This window comes from Falco biarmicus, chromosome 2 (assembly GCF_023638135.1).
Source record: "Falco biarmicus isolate bFalBia1 chromosome 2, bFalBia1.pri, whole genome shotgun sequence".
NCBI lineage: Eukaryota > Metazoa > Chordata > Aves > Falconiformes > Falconidae > Falco > Falco biarmicus.
This window is the reverse complement of record NC_079289.1, coordinates 21,390,540-21,405,054: the sequence shown is the minus strand read 5'-3', so window position 1 is coordinate 21,405,054 and position 14,515 is coordinate 21,390,540. Positions and strand designations below refer to the sequence as shown.

General features: G+C 41.9%; 1 protein-coding gene across 7 annotated transcripts in view; it reads right to left on the bottom strand.

The window, feature by feature from the left end:
- Positions 1 to 799: 799 nt before the first annotated feature.
- SGCG (sarcoglycan gamma) overlaps positions 800 to 14,515 on the bottom strand; it is a 138,815-nt gene continuing 125,099 nt past the window's right edge. For all 7 annotated transcript variants that reach the window (XM_056327444.1, XM_056327446.1, XM_056327442.1 and 4 more), the window contains 2 exons: positions 6,156 to 6,279; positions 800 to 4,575 (listed from right to left, as the gene is read on the bottom strand). In XM_056327444.1, coding sequence (XP_056183419.1) covers positions 4,402 to 4,575; positions 6,156 to 6,279 — 298 coding nt within the window. In that variant the 3' untranslated portion in view covers positions 800 to 4,401. The remainder of the gene's footprint in view (positions 4,576 to 6,155; positions 6,280 to 14,515) is intronic.

Genomic DNA, 14,515 nt, shown 5'->3' with positions numbered 1-14,515 from the left:
TCAAACAATGGCATTAGCACCAATTCTAAAAAACACTTGCCTCAGCGATTGGTGACAAGATAGAGACCTTTTATCAACAAAATAGATTTTTGCATAGGCAACTACCAAAAGAAAAACAAATGGGTTTGTGGTATAAAGAGATGAAGCTTTGCAATATTTGTGCTCAAATAATCATCAAAATCAAGTTACTATGGTGATGTGAAAATCTGGATTTAAGAGCTATTAGGATAAGGATTACATTCACTTGGTACTTGGGTTGCTTTTAATGAGGCTTTAATAAAATCTACTGTAATTGCTCCAATTAAAGGAAGGTAGTATCAGCTTTGAGCTTTCCAATTGCTGGATCTGAACACGTTGAGGATGGCTGGATTGGCATTGTGGAACACAGGCAGAAGTAGTAGTTCAAAAATAGTTAAATGACAGCCACAGTAGATGTTTTCATTTGAAGACTCACATTTTTGTCACATGGAAGTGTCTGTCAATGAGTTTTTCATCAAAACTGCTTATCTTTTTTTTGGTTTGCTTTCTGGGTAATTAATTCAGTAACACTGACACAATTTTTTGCTTATTTTCACCTACTACAGATGAAAACAAAGGAATTACAGATGTCCAGTGAAATCTAATTGTAAAGCATTTTCTAAATTCTGGAAAGTGGTTTTGTAGTTGGGACCAAGATTTTTGTTCATATTTTTAAATATTGTTAATTTCACATTCTTACTCTTGGGAAGATAATTGTGTTTTAAAAATGAAAACATTAATTTAAGCTGTGTTTCATTTGAACACAAAAGAAGCAGCAGACTTTTCAAAATGTATAAAGTTTATTTAAGAACTCAGTTTTCAGTTAATTTTTGCAATTCCTTTTGCATAAATCTATAGGAAGATAGGCAAATGTCAATACTAAAGAACTGTGAAATAGAAACAAAGACGTTTTTGTTTGGGCAATCACCAATAAAGATTTACTACCATTTTAATATTTTTACTTTTCTACTGTGTAACAATCCCAACCAGTTACAAGACTGCTGTAAATAATTCTTTTTGAGGGAAAAAAAATATGCAAACAGTACAATTCATTATGCTGGGTAGTGGGTTTTTTCTTCTCCATTTGGATAACGCTTTTGAAAATAAACTACAAGTGCGTGCTCTCACTTTCCTGTGCCATAATTTTCTGTTAATCTGTAACTATTTACTGAAGTTTGATTCAAGCAGAAGCAATAATTTTGAAATATTAAGGAGAGATGGAATGACACCCACATGGAGAAACCAGAAATTATAATTCAGTGATGTATCAACTATATTGAGATTAACAACAATTCAGATCATCGCGTCAGCTGATTACACTGTGGTAACTTTGGCATAAACTTTGTTTCTCCACTAACTGCACGTAAAAGAAAAAAATCCCAAAGATATTCTTTAGTCACAAGAAGTTGCCATCCATGCTTTAAAAAACATGCACAACTGACATAATGCAACTCTACATTTTCAGTGTCAATTTTGTAGCGTAATGGAAAGAGGAATGAAATTTAAACAACGAAGGGGGCAAGCTGGTGATTTGGATGATGGCAGAACTGAGGACACAGCAGACCTCTTCAGTTTTTCTGTACTACTCAGAATCCACCTGTGAACTGAAGCAAGTCCAAAGGGTTTATCTCCACAAGAAAGGCAGCAGTTACTGCCGTGTCTAACTGAGAGGCCGTAACACATAGTCGTGTTGCTAGCCAGGGAACTGCACCCCGATTTTGCTAGCTGTATGCCATGGCTTTGTAAAAATGTTATCTAAAACAGAGCAACTTCAACGTAAGAAGCGGCAACAGAAGTGGCTTACAAATACCCAGTAGTTCAGGGATTAGGTTACTGTTGTGATACATGGAAAGCCTGGATTCAATCCCTTGCTTTGTATTAACTGGCAAATCACATTTGAAAAATGTGCTTCCAAAACAGAAGCTTGAAATGCACAACTGAAAATGTTGTGTTTCCATTGCCAGCAGAATAGGCAGATTGTAACTAACATACTTACTTACAGTATCTGGCTAATATTTAGGAATTAGATTCGGTGAATGAGTAGTTTGGTATGACATGGAAGTGGGCGTGTGTTCCTTGATGTCAGAAACACAGATATGGTGACAATTCAAATGCCTAAGCAGTGGCTGGATCCTCTAAGGGCTGAAGTCCCAGTTTTGCTGTTACACTACATCTGGAAAAGACAGTAGGTAGCCCTCCACGTGACTTGTAGCAGCAGTTTTTAGGTAGCTGGCACATCCAATGGAATTTGCTGTCCTTTATTTTAAGACTCATACTTTTTATCCAATGAATAACATAACTCTGCTCATAATATGGTTTGCAAAAGCTTGCACATGAAGCTGGAACCACCTAAAATGACTTTAAAGGAATGCTGAAGAGACACGTTTCCGTTGCACTCTGTCTCAGCTGAGGGCTTAGTTGAGAGAGAGATGTAGTTGAGAGACAGTTGAGAGATATAGCTGTAGAGGCGAATATTCCTCTCTGTAGGGCCAACAGCCCTGGGCGCACACCTGGATATATATGTCTAAGCCCAGGAAAAGGGGATTTCAGAAATGGAAGATGTGTGACTTCCTACTTCTCCCTTAGGGACTATGTTAGCCATCAGAGCACTCTCCAAATAGCATGGGTGACCCTGATCCACTTGCCTCCTTTGCCTGAAGGGACCCAAAAGCTAATTTTATGCACGTCTCCTACTTTTCCTATTGAAGTTCTTCTGGTTTGCATTAATTGCTGAGGGCTCCACCCTGCTAATGAAGGACAATTTCAGTATTGCACATTAGACTCATTGGATAAATTACCAAGGCTGCCCTTGGGGCAGGAATTACCCAGGGCTTTACCACAGTAACAGTGGATACTGTTAACTGGGGGCTCTTTCTCAGCTCAGTCTTTTCTGGGTACCTGGGATCATAACTGAGCGCTGCGTTTCTTTGCTTGTCCACCAGAGCTGAAGTAGCAAGTTTAAAAACCAGCACAGTCTTAGCAGTTCTTTTGTTCTGATTCTCCTGCTCGAAGGATGATGATTCTTTCCTGTAATGGATGGACATTCTGTGTTTAAATAACAACTATGAGTTAAAATCTTTCTGCAAATAGACACCAAGGCACTATGTGATAGCAACTCCTACCTGGGTAATAATATTATTAAGTGTATACAAAATAGCATCAAAGGAGTTAAAACCCCATAAGGTTTAAACAAGAGACTATTAAATCAAATCCTGCTACCCAGAGGTGTGCAAACAATTTATTTGTGTTCAGTGCAACACTGTACAGGGGAATAGTCTGCAGTGGTGTTTCTCTACAACATCAATAAATAGTTTGGCAACTCTGGTGAGCATCTATTTTGTATCCAAAGTCCTGATGTAAAAAATAATAAAGAGTACTTTTACTCTCTCCATTTGTGATAGTCTCTCACTCTGACAGGATCAGAAATATCAGTCAACAGCTACAGATGGGAATGAAACAGTCCTCTTAATTGAATCCTGTGGGCTGCAAAAAAGGATTTTTTTTTCCCACCGCCCAAACAGTTCCTTGTGTCAGACAATCTGGAGCCACATATTATTTCTCTTTTTACTCGTCCAGCTGGCAAATTGCCTTGTTGAATTAGCATGTCCTAAAATATAAAAGGGTTTCAATGAGTATGCTGGTACAGGCAGAACAACAAACTATTGCTATTATAAAATATACTAACATATTTCTCTGCTGTACAGTGAACAGATTTGAGACACAGGGGGGAGGTATAAATGACTCCTGGAGCTTTTTGTATTAGTTATTTTTATATGAATCTCAGTAATAAGCAAATCAGCATATATGTTGCCAAATTAAAACAGAAAGCTATTAGCAAATTAACACCTTTTACATAGAACTTGTACAAATACCACATTTTTTGTATCTTGTGTTATTGCAAGAACAAAATTGCATAGACCATTTGCTGGCACTTTCTGAATTCCCCAAATAATGCGTTGTCTTAGCAAATAGTTCAAGTAGTTCCCTCAATTTAATTTCACCCACTAATGCAGTAAGTGTTTACATGTAGTGAGAGAAAAAAACCATGTAGCTCAAAAATATTAACAATGACATAATAATCTGACTGAATAATAGTTCAGCAAGGAAACATATTCCTTTTATTTTTTTAATGCTCTCTGTAAGGCTGTTTTCCAAGTGTTACTGACAGAACATATAATTTGATTCAGATCATTGTTCTGAAGTTGAAATGTTATTTGTGCTCTTCTCCTTTCACCCTGTAGTCCAGAACTGTAGATAGAGATTTGTTTCCTAAACTGAAGTACTTTGTTTTTAAAATTCTGAAAATTCTGCTTTCAGTAATGCTCTTCAGCAATAATATAAAACTGAGACTAGCAAGGGGATTGTGCAGCCTCTTCTGGTGCCTCACTGGCAGACACGACTGTATTCTTGGCAAGTGGAGCCCACGCCAGCCACCGACAAGTAGAGTTTTCCGTCCGGACACACGCAGATTTCGTAGAGCCCCTGAGAAATACCAGATCCACCCCTTGTACCCTCAGGCAATTTGGGCAGTCGCACAGTTTCAGCATCGAGCAAAAGCTGCATGGGAGAAAGCATGACAAATGGGCTTGTTAGAGATAATAATGCAATAGCATGTCACAAAATGACTTTGTCTAGGCAGTGGTTTAAGAATAGCCTCCTACTGCCTATAGAGTAGTTATACACAAAGCTGCTCTGAGACTGAGGCTCTGGGCAGACACCAGAACATGGGAGGGATAATCTGGTGTCCATCCTCTTCCTTAGCAGAGACCTCTTGAAGTTCGAAAAGGACAAGTGCAAGGTCCTACATCTGGGTCAGGGAAATCCCAAGCATAGTTACAGGCCAGATGATGAGTGGATTGAAAGCAGACCTGCAGAGGACTTTGGAGTATTGGTGGATGAAAGAACAGTATGACTGGGCAATGTGCACTAGCAGCCCAGAAAGGCAATCACACCCTGGGCTGCATCAAAAGCAGCGTGGCCAGCAGGTCGAGGGAGGTGATTCTCCCCCTCTACTCCACTCTCATGAGACCCACCTGGAGCGCTGTGTTCAGCTCTGGGGCCCCCAACAGAAGACAGACATGGACCTGTTGGAGCGAGTCCAGAGCAGGGCCACAAAGATGCTCAGAGGGCTGGAGCACCTCTCCTGTGAAGGCAGGCTGAGGGAGTTGGGGTGGTTCAGCTGGGAGGAGAGAAGGTTCCAGGGACATCTTTGAGCAGCCTTCCAGCACCTAAAGGAACCTCCAGGGAAGCTGGAGCAGGACTTTCTACAAGGGCATGTAGTGACAGGACAAGGGGGAATGGCTTTAAACTGAAAGAGGGCAGATTTAGGTTAGACATTAGGAAGAAATTCTTTCCTGTGAGGGTGGTGAAGCACTGGAAGAGGTTGCCCAGAGAAGTTGTGGATGCCCCATCAAGGCTAGTTCAATGCCAGGCTGGATGGGGCTTTTGAGGAAACTGGTCCAGTGGAAGGCGTCCCTGCCCATGGCAGGGGGGTTGGAACTAGGTGGTCTTTAAGGTCTCTTCCAATCCAGACCATGCTATGATTCTATGACAAGAGTCAGAGCCCCTGCCTGCACACTGAATAGTGGGACATAGATTCTGCTGCTGCTGCTGGACCCAGGTCTGTCCTCTGTCCTGTCCCAAGTGCTGGAACATCACAGCTGTGCCACCTAGTTAAGGATGGACATACAGGCTGGTCTGGAGTTCCTCTGTGGAAGAAGTGGCACTGTACAGCTTCACAGAGGGGATAAACAGGCTGTTGTGTGTTGCGTGCTGCTGCTGCTGGGGCAGCTCTTAATGATGTCTGCAGATACCTCCCTAGTTTAACAACTCTGGGACCGAGTGTCTACCTCTGGGCTGAGGACCATGCTGGGATGCCTGGGGATCACTGTGCTAGGGGGGAGCTGAGCGCTCTCAAAGTTTTATTAGAAAACATTTCTCTAAACTAATACAACATTATGTCATTTGGTAGTAGTATTTAATATGACCCCTATGTAGAAGTCTTATTATTGGCACCATTAATTTTAATATCCTAAAATCTGAGGAATTAAGAGAACTTGAAAGAAAGACTTGAAGTCATTAGCTATATTCTGACAGCAAGATCAACCAGTTATGGAAACAGAAGAGCTTGTACTCACCACACCATCACTGCTGTGTAGTTTGATATCCATCTGGGAAAGAGCTTCAATATTCCCAGCTTGTGCTTTGATATTAATTCCTCGTGGTGCATCCATGCTCAAAGATCGAGTTGGTGATTCCAGCCTGAAAACAGGAGCAGGAAATCTGAGTAGCACATTCCCATATGTTCCTTTATTTTTGAAAAATAAGTAAATTTTGAACAAGCACTCGAAGGATCTCGCCTGAAGTCGTACAAAAGAAGCAGCTTCTTTTTTCTTCAGGCAGACTTGAAAAAGGAGGTAGCTATTTAAAAACACCAAAGTATTCAAAATGAAAAATACAGATGAATTCATAATACAGACACAAGGTATTATTTCAGAGACAACTTTATGTTATTTCAGTATAAAAGTAATGTATTCTTTAAAACTCAAACCCATTTTTTGATTCTATAGTTTGAATTTATATTCATTTTGACATAATAAGATATTGAAATTAATAAAAATAGTGCAGTCTGGAAGTCTTTTAATCAACAAGAGTTTTGACACTGCTATCAGTCTGCTATCAGTCAAGATAGCAGAACCAAGATTTCACTCTGTGTGTGTGTGTTGTTTAACTAGATGGCATCTGAAAGTTAAAACCCAGTAACTTTATCTGAAATAGAAATTATGCAATAAACCAGAAAGTTGCAAACCCTACAGTGCCACAAGATGGCAGACAGGTACTGTATTAGCTGAGTAATCACCTCGCTGGGTCAGCTGTGCAGCACTAAGGATTTTTATTTTCCAAAGAGATAAGGCTTAGTTTCTTCAGAACGTTGGTATCATTTCCACAGTAAGCAGCAGGGATAGAAGTATTAATAAAAAAACATGAGAAGGAAAGAAAAAGCCCAAGCTCAGCAACAAGGTAGTGATTATATTGCTTCTTTTGACCGTCACCTAGAACTGCTTTGCCTGGAGGCACTGGGAACACTGCAGGATCAGGGTTGATACCTACTGGGTTTTGCTCCTGAATATTGGCTCACCCTCCCCAATGACACCAGCCTGAATTTTACATGATCAGCCAACATTAGCCAGATGAATATTAAGGCTAGAGAAAATGAATCAACTGGTGTCCCAGTTCACATCCATGTTACCTCTTCTATTCTGTATGTTTTCTAGAAACGTACAAAACAGTGTGGGTTCCATCCATCGTGCAGAACTCAGACATGTGCCCGGGTTCACAGGTCTGCACGTGCTCACCCACTGTGTCTTCTGGAAATGTGGAGTGGGGGGGTCTGCGCGTGCACGCACTTGCACACGCACTCCCAGCAGATGCTGTGATGGCTCCGTGCATGCTCAACAGCTGCCAGTCTGGACGAGTGGACTGTGTCCCAGCAGCTCCTTTGCTAGGTATGCATCAGGTCACGAGCCCTGACGCTGCCTGCCAATCACACGTTATAGGAATGAAATGATTTTGCACACAATCCTGATGTAGCCGTCTGTTGGGTTTCATTTACTCAGACTGCTTCAGTTCTTATTTCTTTTTGCAGTTAGCTCATTAAAACTAGAATTTAAAGAAGTCAGTTTGTGCTTGTGAGAAATTTCAGTTATATCTTAGAATACTGAAGCAGCTAAATCCAGCTGGTATCTTAAAACCTAAACCCATGATATCTGAGCACAGTCAAGCACAGCCACTGAAACTTCATTTTTTTATCCCCAAATCTGAAAATAACTCTGGCAATACTGGCCTATCACTGCTGGCCAGAGGTAGCAGACGATTCTATCTTCTTTGATCTTCAAAGGTCCCTTCCAATCCAAACCCTGTGACTCTGTGTTTCTACGATCTGCCTCTCCCCGCCATCTCCTGGGTTAGTCACCTTCAATTAGTTTAAACGTCAGATTGATAATTTAAATTCCTAATGATGGATAACTGCATCATAGCTCCATATTGGACATAACCCATGACTCTGAGATGGCATGAACTTCTGCCATGATTATGCTGAGTACAAGGGCACAAGTATGAGTCTGTTCTGTATCAGACATCTAATACAGCATTAGCAATCTTCATTAACTAGTGTTGGTGATTTAAGAACGCTATGACTTATGGGAAATCGGTTTTTCTCTGAGTGATTTACATGGGAGGTTTGTTTCATTGGGGTATTTTTCAGTGCACATTTGTATGCGTTATAAAATGGAGAATTAATGAAAGTTTGTATTTTCTATATTTAAAATTTAATATATTTTCATAAGTTAGTGTCAAGGTAGTTGAATATAACTGTTGCCATAGTTTTAGCAAAAAGCTATAAATCTTGAAATAGCTCGTTTTTTTGTAAAGTATTTCACCTATGTAAGTAATCTATATGTAGGCATAAATTTTTATTTCTAAGCTCCACTGAACATTACAAGAAGACAGACTGGGTAAGATTTTTGAAGAGCGTATCAGACCTGGATTTTGAAAAGCAATCAAACACTGGAGAAATATTTCTTACTTTATACCAAAATTAATGCTGGCAAGAAGCCTACAGACTTCGGAAGCATTTACAGATTTATGGTATCACTTACATATAACTTAAATTACATGGCAGAATTACATTTGCTATATTAATCACAATCCTAAATTTCTGCTGTTTATAAAAAAAAAAGCAGTAAAAGTAAAATCACTGTAAAGCAGGGACTTTAAAGCCTTCTGGAACTATTGTGTGAGAGAGATTTTAGCAAAGGCCACATTCAGTAATACTAACGATGTGTATCTTCATACAGCATTCAAAGGTTCAGCGTCTCAGGTCTAGATGCACTAAAAGGGGAATGGGTACTTGGTGTAGAAATGATGTGAGAGTTGAACCTTGACTTTGAATGTCCCTTCTCAGTCCCCATTTGTTCCTGAAGACGCATGACTTCCTCAGTCCTTTAGACACTGACCATAAAGTTACCTAAAATTCTTCAGTGGTCCTGGCCCTGAGGCACTCCCAGTTTGTCACTGGTGGGCAGGTTTGGACTTCTCCTGTATGCTTAAAGGTCTGGGGACCACAGAACTGCCCTAGCAGAAGAGCTGAGTGATGGAGATACTTGTATGAACTCACAGCCTCTCGGGAAGATAAGAATAGAGCACTGCAATTATCAACACTGGTGGTGTTTTAAATACATATTTATAAAGCAAAATGGGCTTCTTTTTTATCAGTATCAGTGGATCTACTTGAAACAGATGATGGGAGGAAGTTGCTCTGCACTGCCGTTTGTGTCAGTCAGTCAGGAGATACACGACTATGTGCAGATAATGGCTGATAAGAAAGCTTCGGGATCTATTCCCTAGGCAATAAAAGGAGGAAGAGAGCAGGCTGGACTGAGCAAAACGTTGATGTGCGTCCCTTAAAAGTCTTGGCAAAACAATAATTTTGTTTGCTTGCAAATGCTGGAGGATGCTTGGAGACTGAGGAGACAGAAACTAATTGTCTTAAGAGTTTTTGGTCATTTTATAGTGTTTGTTTGAATTTGGGCAGTAGAATGAAGAAGGATTATATTGTTATCAGTCACTTTATCTTTTAAAATTACAGGCACATAAATTACATCTAACAGAATGGAGTGATGGTCTTTATCATCTAGAGGAATTAATCTATGTAATGTACTGTCCTAAATGAGACATCTGTCACAGCCTGGATCTCATTTGGGAAGATGGATTCTGTACTTAGGAGTAGCTTCTAGGTACTGGGGTAGCTGCCAGGGGTCTATTAGCAAGTGGTGTGGTGCAAAAGGAATTGATTTGGACAGCACAACATTTGATGCCAAGGACCTGACACCCCCATTATATGTGTCCTGAGGAGTACCTGGACTTGCTGTTATCTGACCCTGAAGACTGGATGCCCAGAAAGGCTGGAGCGCATCAGGCATTCTCCAGGACAGCACAACCCCTGGATTAATTTGATCCAAATGTCATCCTGTTCACCTACCCCAAGCAGTTTCACAATGAGAACCAAGATGTGAGGAGCTCAGGCAGTTGGGAGATATCCCTCAAAAGCACATTTCTAATTTGAATTAAGACACTCATGTAGGCGTATCCCTGGAATGTGAAGCAACAGAAACCATATCTAGGCCCACTTGCAGTGTAGGTAGCTTGCCTTGCTCTCCTTCACCCCAACCCCTGCAGACATGGGTGGGGGACTAGGTGGTCCCTGCTAATATTTCACAGCTCTGTCATCTGCTGGATGTCAGTCCAACAGTAGTCTACTGCAACTAAAGCAACCGATTACAAGGAAGGTAATATTTTTATCACTGTCTTCTTCCTTGCTGGTAAGATTGTTCCAGAAGCTGACTATACTGTCCTGGCTGGCTGCCATGGAAATTTGGTGCTGAGATGTGCAGAATAATTCATGAAGGACTGTGTGAAAGTCTTCTCAGGGAACCTGGACAGCATCCAGGCTCTGGATCTGAAACCATCCCAACAGCCTGAAGGCTTGGAGATTCCCACCTTTCCCTACAAGCATATTGCTAACTCGTGGAGATACCAGATTACCAGAAATTGCTCAGATGGCTGTTTAGGGAGGACACGAGGGGAGTGACAGCCTGCTGCAGTCATGGCAAAGAAGCAGCTGATACTGCCTGTGCATGCTGCAGGAATATTGATCTCTTCTTTCATCCTGTTCTGGCAGGAGGTGGAGGGATTCCTGGTTATTCCTGTACCACAGTGCATTAGAAGGTTGGTTTCAGTACTGCAGGAGGAGCACCAGAGTCTGCTGGAGACCAGGTGCCCTACCACAGTGTGGGGTTGCTTGACTCTGAGAGGACCGAGGAATCAGTGAATTTGGGGAATAGTTTATTCCTTCCTTCTGGCCACTTTCTGTCCTTTCCATCTGATGAGTCAGCATGTCTCCTGAATTCAATGGGGACAGAATTACTCGGTATGACTTTAGATAAAAGTTCCCTACGTGTATGCATTTCTGCCAGCACCTACTTGAGGAAGAACAGGGTTACTGTAAGTGGACTGGACAGGTAGATGGACACTGCCTCTACAACCGTGGTGCACCCAACAACTGGTGTGCCCATAAATCCACACAGCTAACTCTTCCCCCCCCTTCCCCCTTGGTTTTTGGTTAAAACAGGCTGATCAATTTTACCATCCAGAGAAGATTTTATGAAATGTAAGCCTGGCACTTCAATGTTAAAGGAATGGTAAAGAATTTAGCATTGTATAGTGTATTAAGTATTTGAGTTAAATATGTTCTTGTATCAGTAAAAGAGAAACACCTATGTATTTTGGCCCCAACTCAGCTTTAAGTAAAAAAGAAAAGGGCCCTTGCACACAGGAGAAAATGTCAAATACAGTGGATTCGATTTATTTTACTTTAGATCATATTATTTCACAGCATTACGTTTGTTTAGATCATTAACCGGATATTGGTCTGGTGTTCACCTGTAGGGTGGGTTCTTTTTTGTGAAGCCCTTTTAAACACTGGAAGAACACAAGGTGGGTTCAGGCAGATCCTCAGTGCTGCCTAGTTCGTAATGTCTTTTCATTACAAGTTTTTCACAAAGCTTTCTGGTATTGATTTTTATGAAAGTTCATAAAATACAGTAATCTATCACTTCCACTTCTCTAATATGCTCAGTCTTTCTCCCATAGTGGTTTAGTACAATCAAAGTAAAAGGATCCACACAAAAAGATACACTCTCTCTCTCTCTCTCTCTATATATATATATATATAAAGGTTTGATTTGAAAAGAAAGTCGTATGAGGGAGCAGAAGACAATGAAAGATCCCATGCCCCTTGCTGCTTTGTAGGACTGAAGATGCAGCTTCACTCTTGTTTCTAGGCATCGATAGGGGAGCATGCATGGGAAATGCAGTATCAGAGAAAAGATTGAAGACTATGAAGAAAAAAGAGGAGATATAGAAAATGAAACTCAGAAGAGCTGAAGCTGGAATAATGGTACTTGCTCAACGGGTGTGTATTTCAATATTGTTCTTGTTTCCCTTGAACTTCCATGAAGATGCTACAGTAAAACATGATGACCACATAAGGATGTCTCCTACTTTTCTGAGTAAACAACTGTTTGACGCGCCTCTCAGTAAATGACCTCCATGACTTCTCAGAGTTAGAAAACATTTGAAAAAAAATCAGTGCTTTGACTATACTGTTCCAAGGCCAAATAAAGCCAGTACAGTGAGTCCAATAAGGTTGGCAGTTATGGCACAGAAGATCTGATCCTGCAAGCCTGCATTCCTGTGAAAGTAAGCACTGTGTGACTCCACTTGTACATGTGTACTTGTAAGACTGGGTTAATCTTTTCCTGAGATTATGAATATATGTAACTTTTCATTCCTACTTTATTTTCCTAGAATTGTAGAATAGTTTGGGTTGGAAGTGACCTTTAAAGGTCATCTAGTCCACTGCCCCTGTCATGAACAGGGACATCTTTTATCCCTCCTGGCAGGAGCAGCTGAGTGAACTGGGGTTGTTTAGTCTGGAGAAAATGAGGCTCAGGGGGGACCTTATTGCTCTCTACAACTACCTGAAAGGAGGTTGTAGGCAGATGGGGGTTGGTCTCTTTTTCCCAGGTAAGAAGTGACAGGAAACAGCCTCAAGTTGACCAGGGCAGGTTTAGATTGGGTATTCCTTCATGGAAAGGGTAGTGAAGCATTGGAACAGGCTGCCCAGGGAGATGGTGGAATCACTATCCCTGGAAGCATTCAAAAACTGTGTAGTTGCTTAGAGGCATGGTTTAGTGGTGGACTTGACAGTCCTGGATTAACAGCTGTAATTGATGATCTCAAAGGTCTTTTCCAGCCTAAATGGTTGTATAGTTCTATGTTCTTCAACTAGACCAGGCTACTCAGAGCCCATCCAACCTGGCCTTGAATGTTTTCAGGGATGGGGCATCTACCACCTGTTCAAGTATTTTACCACACTCATCGTAAAAAAATTTCTTCCTTATGTCTAGTCCAAATCTTCTAGTTTAAAACCATTACCCCTTGTCCTATTGCAACAGGTCCTGCTAAAATGTTTGTCCCCATCTTTTTACCAGCTCCTTTTAGGTGCTGAAGGGCCACAAGCAGGTCTCCTCAGAGCCTTCTCTTCTCCAGGCTGAACGACTCACAACTGTCTCAGCCTGTCTTCACAGGAGAAGTGCTCCATCCCTCTGATAATTTTTGGGGCCCTCCTCTGGACCTGCTCCAACAGGTCCATGTCTTTCATGTGCTGAGCACTCCAGAGCTGAACACAGCTCTCCTGGTAAGGTCTTAGGAGAGCAGAGAGTAGAGGGGGAGAGTCACCTCCCTTGACCTGCTGGCCACACTTCTTTTGATGGCACCCAGGATATGGTTGGCCTTCTGGGCTGTGACCACATGCCAGCTCATGTCCAGCTTTTCAACTAGCAGTATCCCCAGGCCCTTCTGCACTGGGCTGCTCTCAATCCCTTCATTCCCCAGCCTGCTCTGACCCAGGTACAGGACCTTGCACTTGTCCTTGTTGAACCTCATGAAATTCACTTGGGCTCACTTCTTGAACTTGTCCAGGTCCCTCTGGATGGCATCCCATCCCTCAGGCATGTCAACTGCACCACTCAGCTTGGTATCATCTGCAAACTTGTTGAGGGTGCACCTAGCCCACTATGTCGTTGATGAAGATATTAAAGAGAACTGGTCCCAGTACGGGTCCCTGAGAGACACCACTTGTCACCTATCTCCATCTGGACATTGAGCTGTTGACCATTACCCTCTGGATGTGACCCAACCAATTCCTCATCCACTGAACAGTCCACCCATCAAATCTGTCTCTCTACAATCTAGAGCGAAGGATGTTGTGGGGAAACCACGTCCAAAGCCTCGCAGAAGCCCAGACAGATGACAGCCATAGCTCCTCCCTTGTCCACTGATGTAGCCACTCCATCATAGAAGGCCACTAGCTTGGTCAGGCAGGACTTGCCCTTGGTGAAGTCATGTTGGCTGTCTTCGGTCAGGTTCCTGTCCTCTATGTGCCTCAGCATAGCTTCTAGAAGGATCTCATCCATGATCTTCCCAGCCACAGAGGTGAGGCTGACAGGTCAGTAGTTCCCATGGTCCTCCTTTCTACCATTTTTCCAGTCACAAGGGACATCATCTGACTGCTATGACTTTTCAAATATCATGGAGAATGGCTTAGCAGCTACAACAGCCAGCTCCCTCAGGACTCCGGGACACATCTCATCATGTCTCTTAAACTTACAGATGTTCAGGTTTCTTTTCTTGAGGGAAACAAGAGTTAGGGGAGCAATGGCTACAGGTCTTATTACAGTCTATAAAGACACAGAAGCATTGAGGTTGCATAGGGGACAGCCTGTGAAAATGGGGCATAGAACACAGATGCTGCTGGCACGTAACCAAACAGCTTTTTCACATTAAGGAAGAAACCTTCTGATGCCTCTGGTGTACA